At 30.8% G+C, this 11265-nt stretch overlaps 1 protein-coding gene across 1 annotated transcript; it reads left to right on the plus strand.

The window, feature by feature from the left end:
• Positions 1 to 231: 231 nt before the first annotated feature.
• Positions 232 to 7607, plus strand: TRIADDRAFT_54526 (uncharacterized protein; the record flags this gene model as incomplete). The annotated part of the gene is made up of 25 exons (XM_002110440.1): positions 232 to 309; positions 498 to 589; positions 2092 to 2152; positions 2247 to 2321; positions 2490 to 2539; positions 2642 to 2737; positions 2821 to 2959; positions 3055 to 3149; positions 3236 to 3305; positions 3410 to 3455; positions 3541 to 3565; positions 3696 to 3738; positions 3853 to 3952; positions 4102 to 4193; positions 4303 to 4378; positions 4450 to 4502; positions 4594 to 4668; positions 4746 to 4891; positions 5273 to 5346; positions 5676 to 5769; positions 5885 to 5997; positions 6094 to 6167; positions 6335 to 6379; positions 6864 to 6983; positions 7464 to 7607. The coding sequence occupies 25 exons, from the start codon at positions 232 to 234 to the stop codon at positions 7605 to 7607; spliced, it is 2076 nt and encodes a 691-aa protein (XP_002110476.1).
• Between the last annotated feature and the right edge of the window lie 3658 nt (positions 7608 to 11265).

Genomic DNA, 11265 nt, shown 5'->3' on the forward strand with positions numbered 1-11265 from the left:
TTCCCATTGACCGTACAGTAGATTACTGTCCACAGTGCCAAGTGCACAGTGCTGTACTGTATAGGGCCCACTGTAATGTACTGTACAGTACTGTACAGTACTGTACTGAACTGTATTACTTTACAGTACAGTACAGTAGGACTCTACAGTACATTGTACAAGGGTGTCTCATACTGTACTGTACAGTATAGTACAGTCGCAAGAAGAAGCAAATGAATCCTTGGAGGGAAAATGGCTAGCAATCGTCATGGTAATAAAAAATCATCGTTAGTCCGATTAGAAGCTGTTGGAGATCAGCTTAAATCTCAGGTAAAATCCAGTGATATTATTTAAAGAGATCGTAGTAGGTAGCACTATTTGTCGTAAAACAAGATCAAATTAATAATAGCGTGAGTTTGATAAGAATTAATTAATATAGTGAAAGATTGAATCTAAATTAAATGTAAATTAAACGTATCTAGAATGCGAACAAGCCTTTCTTACTTGTCTCTCGATAGGTCGATAGCTTTAGAAATGACAGTCTTATTAGTATCAAAGAAGCTGCAACAAGAGAGGAAGAAGAAGCTATTATTAAGGACCTATTAAAGAAGTAATATATGTACAGTATATACATTTAGCTGATAAAAATCGCATTAAGTGATTTCGAAAATACGCGTTTTCCATACATTATATATATATATATATATATATATATATACTGTCTACTCTATATTATACAAGTACACACATATACGCGATGAGTGTGGCATACTCATTGGTAAAGCAAGGTATATATTAACGATATAAGATTCGGGTCAGATATAATATACGAATCTATATACATAATATATATATATAATACCTTTATTGCAACTCATAGCGATGTATTCATATCATCCTGATCAGATAAATTCATTATTATACGCGTATTTTCTACTCTACGCTGGATATAGTGTGCGTGCATCAAGGTAACGTTTGGTCTTCAGTTTAATGAAAATTATATTATGGAAACTTTCATTTCAAAATTAGCTAGTGACTTATTTGTATCATCGCAATCGGTTCACTGTATTTTCACCGAATATAAGTTGGATTTTAACAAAAGTCTTAATTTCCTCGTCTTATTTACGTTTAGTATGAGAAGAAATAGTCATAAAAGTAGTACAATACGATTTTAATTCCGCATTGCAATATTTATATTTCATACTGCATTCCTAAGGTAGGGTACTAATTAGTTTCTGAATGGATACATAAGCAATGGAGCCCACATTCCGCTCTAGAGAATTCTAGGTTTTGGTTTAAACTAGGCCTTAGTGAAAATTTTATTGACTATATCGCAAACTTGAAATACATCACGATTTTTTATTAGGTATATCGTACCGAATTCGTGCTACTGCTTCATGGAATACAGCTTTAGTATAATTTGATTGATATCTGCCTAATCCATATTTGTCACTGTCGTATTAGATATTCTTGATGGAGACAAGGCAAAATGTTTAAGGGTAGATAGCTTTTATTTACAGTTAGAATTAGGAGACGTTACAGAGATAAGTTAGCCTCGTGGCGGAGAGATTAATGACTAGTAGAGAGAGCAATGTAATCTAAACATGTTTATACGTTATTCGTCCACAGTCTAGTCTTAAGAATGAGCCTTGTACCAATAAGTACTGTAAATCTACGGTAACATTACTACTACAGGTTCAACAAATGAACGTACAGTAATTGACTAATGATATCACACAACAAACACGTTCGGAACACTTAATACGTATAATTTGTAGAACTTTAGATAGATTGAATAGTAAAGCTGACGGTTTTTTACAGCTCATGTTATATTAATTACCGTTATTTATACACAGACTTCAACTATGAAAATGCATAATAATGAATGCAGTTCGTCTAGAGATGAAAACCACTTTCACCCTTCACATTGTTTTACTTAATATTTTAGACGCTTGTATAATTTAATTGATTCTATAGAAGCACTATAAGTCATCTATGGGCCTGTACCTTATTAGTAACGAAACGTTTTAATAGTATAAATAAATCAAGCTTTGATGTCGTTTAGTCTTGAAATCTTGTCATTCTAATCTAAATTGTGATAATCATCTTCAGATATATAAGCTTAACATCTTCTGTTGAAGAGGCTATGGAAAAAATAAGTAGTTTGAAAAGAGTGAGTATTGTATAATAACTTTAACTTTATTTAGCTTTATTTAACTAAAAAATAATCTTATTCTCATTAATAATATAATAACATTTCAATAAAGGACGATGGCAAAGTTAGAATGACCGATTTTAATAAGAGAAAATCGCAAGAAATAAATCGGTTACAAAATTTACAGGTAAGGATTTAATCATAATTTTATAAATCTATGTTTACGAAGCTAGAGAACAGTCGAATATCAGCATTAATTCAGCACTTTTCGAATGCCATTTCCTGTACATGAAATGCAGATATACTGCTCGAAATTTCATCTACGATTGTTAAAAGTTCGCATTGTTGCTTTTAGGAACAACTTGATGAAATTGCTGATAAGATTGACCCTGAGGAGTCTGAAAGGTACGAATAACTTTTATTCGTAAGGTATAATGTCTAAATTAAATCCTTACGGTGGATACCAAAGCTCCTTCCTTAATAGGCCTTAATGTAACATAACTCTAGGTCCTTTCAGAATCTTAGCATGGATGATTCATTAGATGACGATTATGAGGAATCACCAGGAAAAGATTCTCGGTCAAAAGTACCTAAACGAAAAGGGTAAAATAATTAACATAATTGCAATATAAGAGCTTTCCATACGAAATCTACTTGGTTTAAAAAGAGTGTTTGGTTTACTTTAGGGACTATCAGAATCAAGATAACACATCTGAGGATGAAGATGATGATTTTGATGAAGAAGAAGATGATATAGACGAAGAAGAAGAAGAAGAGGAAGACCAAGATCAAGAAGATGACGAGGAGGGGGAAGATATGTCTGTAGTGCGTATCTTATCAGCTGTTACATTCTTTATAATAAATCAATTAGCATTAATGTGATGCTTTAAGGAGCTTCCCATTGCTAAACTAATATTTAGCCTAGATACGTCGAAGCTATTTGCGATTTTGAAGGTGAAGAACCGGGTGACTTAGAGTTTGTTGCTGGTGAAGTGTTAACAATCATTTCTACGAGGTGATAAGTAGTAATCAATCACAGCGATAGGCGGTAAAGAGGGCTGCTTGCTATCATATTTTATCTATTCGTTCGTGTTCCTACAGGGAGGATGGCTGGTGGGAAGCTGAAAATCGATCAGGCGACCGTGGATTAGTACCAACCACATACTTAAAAGTATATAGAGTAGCGATTACTATTGCATATGAAACTAGCACATTGCTTTTGCTATTAAACGTTCTCGCTAAAACTATCCACCATTTATTGATTGAAAATTTTAGGAAATTGATAATGAAAATGATGATTCTTTCGAAAAACAAGTAGAAGGTTTGCAAAATGAATTTTATTTTAATAATCCGCACCTTTACATATGGATAACATTTAACAGTATTCCTTTGGCTTATATATTTAGAGGAGGATGGTCGACCCAGCCCTTCGTAAGATGTAGCCTATTATTGATTGTGTTATTGAAATAATAACAAATTAAACAGTTTGTACTGCATTCGTTCAACGACTGTATAGCAATTATTCGTTGCTTTGATTGCAATCTTTTTTATACAATATTAGTGGTAAAGAGTTATGGGCTAAAGTAAGGGAAGCAGCATCAATTGTAAGTTAAAAATTATTTATTGATAACATATTAAGTGCATCCATATGTCAGTGCATATATTTTAATTAACATGAATAGCCATGTTCATCGTGATAAACTGCCCTAATTTTGTAGTCACAGGAAATTACCCCAGTAAGTAAAGCTTTATCAGCCTTAGGGGCTATGCCTTCGTGCTTTAGAGAAACAACACTTGGTAGATTGGCTGCCAAAGGAGGTCTGAGAAGTTATCGTAATAGTACCATTATAACCTACTTCGATCATTAATTCTTGATCTGGTGCAATTACGTAATTAAGTAGCTCTCATTCTTATTATTTTTTCATTAAGCTAAATATATTTTTACTTTTACCAATCATCGTATGCAGGAGTACACAATCTACAATTGTATCTATCCCCAAGATTAAGTGAATCAAATTTATCATATCGTGATTTGCAATGGAATTCTAAATCAAACACGGTTATAATCCGGACTTTATAAGGCCTTAAAATTATGATGCACTTGTTACTTTAAACAAATGTTCAATAAGAAATGGCTAAAATTTTACATTTAACAATTATTTCTTTAGATTGAACCTTATAACTGTAAAGTTACACGATTATTCAACTTGGTTACAGCAAAACATGCTCCATTACCTGGCGCAGGTTAGTTAGATTTAATTCTAAATTTGTATTATTTGCTACGATGCAATACCTACGTTCTGTTATCAATTTAGGAGTTAATGTTCTCAGTCGACATGTTAGAATCGCGTTCTCTAATAGAGCAAAAGTAAGTATTTCGCTATTTTAGGTATTTTAGAGCCATTTGATGCTAATCATATTTTCATACTTTAAAAATTTAATCTCAATAATTTTACCAGATCTTGAGCAATGTTCATACAGTGCGAGCTGTTTGCTTGAAAGATAATTTGGTTACCTGGAAATTTTCACCCGTTGTGAGTTTGCTATAGATATATCCGTTGTATAACCAAAAACGGTGATATTGTTCAATTACTAATACAATCTATTTCAGGTCAAAGGAACTCTTCCTAGTTTATTTGATGGTAATTCTGTAGCAAGAATCGACTTTACTGATTCCTCTCTTGGTAATGACTTGATAATTCTCATTTTCTTGGCTTATTCATTCTTGATGTTTCACAGTATATGCTTATCAGCAAGGTTCGCTTTCTTCTATTTCCTTGATTAAATCGACTATCTATCGTTTTCTAGGACTCATTTTTGAGATGTGCTATACATTTGAAAGAAACGTAAGGCGTTGTACAATATTAAAAGATCTGATCAATCTTTCTAAAGGAGTTTTACTTCCAACTCTAAGTTCCATTTGATCATCATTATCTGATCCAATGATATTCTGTACGTGATTTGCTAGAGTACCGGAGAAAGAGGAGAATTAAGTTGTGGCTGGTGCTTCTTGCCACTTTTTGGAACAAATGGTGCCCCCGTCGTCAATAAGTATGAGTGCTATATTTAAAGCGTCCAATATGCTTACATCTTGTAAAAATATTTTTAATTAATAAGCTAACCGGTTACAATTTTTAGAACGTATGAACTAAAATTGCAAGGTGGATCGATATACGAACCAGGAGTAGAGATAGATAACTCACAAAAATCAGGTAAATATTATATCACGTAGCAACGAATCTAGCTATTTTAAATGTTGAAATTAATCGAGAATATTAATCTGCATGACAATTTTAGTACAGCATTCGAATGTTAAGACTTTGCTTCTGAGTATAAATACTGCATACTCTTAATTCAACATCTGAATTGTATTCTCTGCTTAAAATAAATATTTTATCACTTGGTAACATCTCCACTGAAAAGTGTAGTGTAAATTAATTGAGAGTTTTAAATATTGCTATAAGATACCTCGTTAGTGTATTGCGATTCCACAAGTAACATTTTCGCTATTGTCCATGACTTTATAATGATTTAAAACTAGGCAAACGTGGACAAAATCCGTTTTCTTCCAAGAAACATCCACGTCTGTTAGTCCGTTTAATAAACCCTAAACGTGCGGATCTGGAAATTCTCGAGTATGCAATCCAATATTCTAGCTATCAATAATACTGCATACCTCATTGCTATCCATGTCTACTATATTTATTACATTGTTTATTTTATTTATATTTGTTTCTGCTATCCTCCTAGTTTTCTACCGAATACGATAATTACGTGTCAATCTTACGCTCCCTTTATCAAGTATTACAGAGAAATTTTAGGCAAAGTTATATTGCACGATTCCCCAGATGAACAGAGTACAGGTACAGTTATATAGCAACTGCTCAATATTCGAATTACTAAACTAACATCTAATGAAAATGAAATGATGAATTGTCCTACTATCATATTTTACATAGATCTGATCCATCACCCTGTTTTAGCATCATTTTCCAAAGTTATTCAGCATACCGATCTAATGGATGCGCTAAAGGTAACATGTACGAATTACTTCGTTGACAACAAAACTAAAATTCATACATCCTAAAATATGTAATTTTGCTCGGATTATAAATCGTTTTTGAAATTCATAACCTTGTAAGCTACATAACGAATATGAAGCAATTATAACCGTAACTATTCCATATGTTATTATACTAGACATGTTGGGAAGATAATATTAAATCTGCCACACGATCTGAAAGGGTAACGGATATTTTCTGTTAAAATAGCAATGTAGCCAAAGAGTTTCCGTTAGACTTTGTTGCCGATCCTTTTGATTAATGGATCAGTTTAATTATGTAATTTATAGTAGTATTTGAAAACTTTCTCTGTTTTTAATGATGCTAGGCTTTATATTAGAGCTCTAGTAATAAATATTAGTTTTCAAGAAGCAGAAATTTAAATATCACAAGGCGAAAAGGAAATTTATTTTTTAGTTCAAAAAAATCACACTTAACCTTTAGCTTATAATCATACCATATGGTAATTACGAGTTACTAGTTCGGGTTGTTATTGGATAACGAATGTCATAAAAATGAAACTGTTTCGTAAATTTTATTACTGAAGTCTTAAGACGTATCGGAGTACTCCGATAAATAAAGCATTTAATATATTTTATACTCTTGGTATGAAGCTAAAAACTATACACGATATATTGAGTAACTCTTTATCATTCCACTATATATAGAAAGATCGGGATTTTATGAGAAATTTCTTTATCAAGATATTCATGCGAAGCGCTTATCCATTACTTCATTCCGCAGAATTACAGCCAGCGGCTCCATTAGCTGATAATGATGTATATCAGGTATTATTAATATTAAACTACATGATATAAACAACTTTACAGATGCGATTCTAGCGATTTTATAGATTGTTGACAATATATATACACTCCTATAAATCTAGTGTAACTCACTCAATACTTGTAAATAACTGCGTTATATACTGTAATTTTTAATATTATAAAAATTTTAAGCTCAATTTACGTACATTTTTATCACACAAGAATTTTGATGATACATATATACGTATACAATTAGCAACAACAGTACGATAACAACCAGTAGTTTTACTTTTCAATTTATTTTCTGTTATATCAAGTGTTGATAGTCACCTGGCCGTATGTCAGTGTTACATCATAGTACTTGCGGTGTAAATATTGCTCTATCAAAGAAGATTATTTAGTGCTGTAATATATGATTGCTAAATAAAGACTGCCTTGTTGCTGTTTAATGATATGTTATTAATATTTCCAATCGCACTGTTTTCACTGCTATCATTACAGGCAAGGTATGCCGTCATCGAAAATTTTCTAAAGCAGTCCAATATCCTCTCCAATTTATTATCTCCTAACGTTATTCATAATCCCTTCGATTCATCTGAAATGTCTTATGATATTACTGGAGCATCAACAAATTTATTACATTGATAAATAAGAATGCTATTATTTTTACTGTATAATTTTAAAAATCTGTATTGACCATGACCTTGATACCCAGTTGACGTCAATGTCATTTGAATTATTGTGTTTACAGTATGGTGAATGCATCCTCATATTTAGTGTATATACTATGTAGCTAGTTTAAACGATGACGTCAATGATACCACATGCTGAGTATTGACTTAGTTCGGGAGGAAAATAAGTTCTATGCCATTTTTTGAAATTTCGTCTGTTCGAGTTATCGCTACAAAGTAATTATTGAATTTTGACTATGACTCAGACTTTGACCTTCTACTAGTTAACTTTTATGTAGTATTATGCGATCAAATGTTACTTACTGTATGTCCTAATTTAAGAGACAATAATAAAAATACCTTGAGTACATTGTACATAAAATATCTTGTATTTTAGACTTAAACAAAATCACATATTTACTATCGGGATTGTTTCGTATTAGTCGTACGCTTGCTAGTATACATAAATAAAATGCAATTAACTATTAAAAAATAATTGGATGAAAATCGAAGGTCATGTTTTCTTGCGGAAGTAAATAAATTTTTTATCGAGATCTTAATTCTAAAGTAATCATTGTGTGATGGTAAAGATATACAGAGCATTTTAATTTGCTTCTATCAAGTTCTGCTTCTACCTCTCGAATAATAAGAATTTGAATTCAGTATGGGAGCTTTAATCAAACTGAATAATGAATTCTTACTAAAACCTTAAAAGCAAATAATCGTTCGATTATTATGATGATGATGCTATATTACTATATTGATTTAATTTTACTATTAGCTAGATATACTAACCACTACTAGCTTTAATAAGAATATTTTTCTGCTATAATATTATAATGCTATCTAAACTAATTTGATAAAGTAGGCTTAATATAATTGATTCTGAAGCGAATTACATAAAGTCTCATTGATATAACTTTAATATGATTAGCGTTGCTATTATTGTGTATTTTTTTCTGATTTTTTTTATACTGTATTTTACGACTATTAATTATGGTGCATACAATAAAGCTCTCCATCGTAATTAAAATATTCGAATTTGGTAACAATTTGTACTCACAAATAAACTATACTGTAAATACAATGCTTTACGTATTAATTAATTATCATGACAGAGCAAAATACCATATGAAAGTAACAGCTGATCATATTTGAACATTTTACTTACTATAAGCAAAATGTACACAACCGCCACGAAATAGAGTAAAAATTGGTGAACCGAACATTACTATCAACTACTAATTCTACTTAAGTAAACACTGTGAATCAATTGAGGAATTTTATACTGAATCATATAATTTAGGAATTACGTTAATGATCTAATATTAGATAATAACTCATTTTTATCAGAAATTTTACTTTCAATGGATGTGTATTTAATTCGATCAAATTTACAGCCTAATGATGATTAAAATAATTGGTAAATACAAAATAATCTCATTGTTTACGAAAAATACTCATCAACTGAATAATTTTCCAGCTTATACTCTGACTGTCACAAGTCAAAGAGAGACAAGAAAGAAATGTGAGACCAATGCTAACTGGATTTGATATGAAGTTAAATTACTATATATCGTATCATTTGATTTAATATCAATAATATCCCATAATTTGATCATTCAATACAACTTATATCACGACATATTGCAAACCTATTGCAAACAAATAATAACACATCATAGAAAGTGGATTAACATCAATAATGCAACATCATAAAGTGCATTTTTATTACTATCTAATTTTATTCGACGAACGAGAGAACAATAGAGTGCATTTATATTATTCCTATAAATGAATTAACTCTTCTAGGAAACAACCTGTTCAATAGCACCATCTTCGTTAAGCCTATAATTTAATCAACATCTTAAGATCCATTATTGTTTTAGTTCATGATGATACAATATTTCAGTAATGCGATTGATAAAACGATTAAGATCTCGTTCTAGATGATAATACGACATCATGAGTCCTACAGATGCTAGTCGGCATACAGTATTGCTCTTCATGGTTTATCTCCAAAGATTAGAAGTGTATTTAGTTGACTACCAACAGATATAATAAATAATAATACAATTCGCTAAGAAATAGCCAATTGATTCTCAATATGACTGACAGCTTCCTCTAAGACACCGTACTTGTGCAAATAAATTATGACAATGTTTAAGAGCAAATGATGATGAGCAAGCGAGGGAGAAATTCGTATACCGGTTCATCCTTGACTTTTAAATTTATTTTAACTTAATTAAATTGAACCTGTATTACTTGCATATCTAATATACAGTATAGCCAATACATAGTTTTAATTTAATAAAGCTTTTGATCTTTTTAATAAAAGGGAATAATCAATCACATTGGTTGACCAAAAAACTATAAAGGGATTTAAAATGTTAATCCATGTTATCTTATAATAATTACAGTAATAAAATATCGCATTAGAGATAAGTAGTAAATGTTAAATGTCAATTGCTAAACAATTTTAATATGGAATTGAAGTACTTACTATAATATGATATCAGTAGTATAATTAACAAAAAAGTGTCTGTCATGTGTGGTACTTATATTAGAAGGATAATGACATCACCATAGTTTCTGATTTCATATCTTGATAGCTTGTAGTCAAAGGTGGCATTAGAACATTTTCAATATTACTCCATACGACCGTTACGATCTCAAATTAGAGCATACAATATTTCTTGTAACCACCTAATTAGAGTTCCACGCACGGTTGTAAAATGAGCTATACCTTTAGTATTGTATATATATATATAGTGTTACTATAGCTATAGATAAATGCTAAATTTATATAATTATCAGTCTCCGATAACCATCAGTATCATAAATAAAACTGTAAAAGTAATCCAAAACTATGGATATTTGTATCTTCATTGCTTAATCAAAGCCAACTAAAGCTTGATTACAGTTACGGTTAATCATGATAAATTTCGATTCGCTAAAAACTGGTAAAGCCTGAATTATTTCCGCCCAGGCGATTATTCGGATGTCATATCATGCCGCAATTTTAGTCCAGCATGGCTTAAGTATCACTAGAAGTGCACTAATATAATCAATTAGCTAATAAAAGTATTTATTCTTGATTTATCATGTAACTTTATTATTAATAAACTATTCCATAACAGCAATGCTATCTTTAAATACCTTTGATCTGTTCAGGCCTAGTTATGTAAGTTAAGTACGTATAACCGGTTTTTAGTTCCGTTATGATTTCGATTATTTCAACTATAAGTGTTATGACAATTTTTTTGATGACTCATACCATCATGAGAAGCAATATTTTCATACTAACAAGTAATCAGTAAAATTTTTTAAGTTTCTTAATTACTGTCTCTATATAACTTTATATCAAATATTGAATATTTATTGTTATTCGTGTCAGCAGACTTTTATTTATACTGTACAGATGCGTATTGATATATTTTTCTGTAATGCGAGGATTTAAGCTTATAACAATATAAATGTTATATACAATTAAATGCACTCATGTTTATATTTTTTATTTATGCTTAAATCCTGTTTATCATTCTTACACGAACTGATTACGGTAAATATATGCCTATAATTGACTGCCATAATACAGTAGTTAATACCTTTGCACAGCCAGACAAGATTTA

The sequence above is a fragment of the Trichoplax adhaerens genome, genomic scaffold (genome assembly GCF_000150275.1).
Source record: "Trichoplax adhaerens TRIADscaffold_3 genomic scaffold, whole genome shotgun sequence".
Classification (NCBI taxonomy): domain Eukaryota; kingdom Metazoa; phylum Placozoa; class Uniplacotomia; order Trichoplacea; family Trichoplacidae; genus Trichoplax; species Trichoplax adhaerens.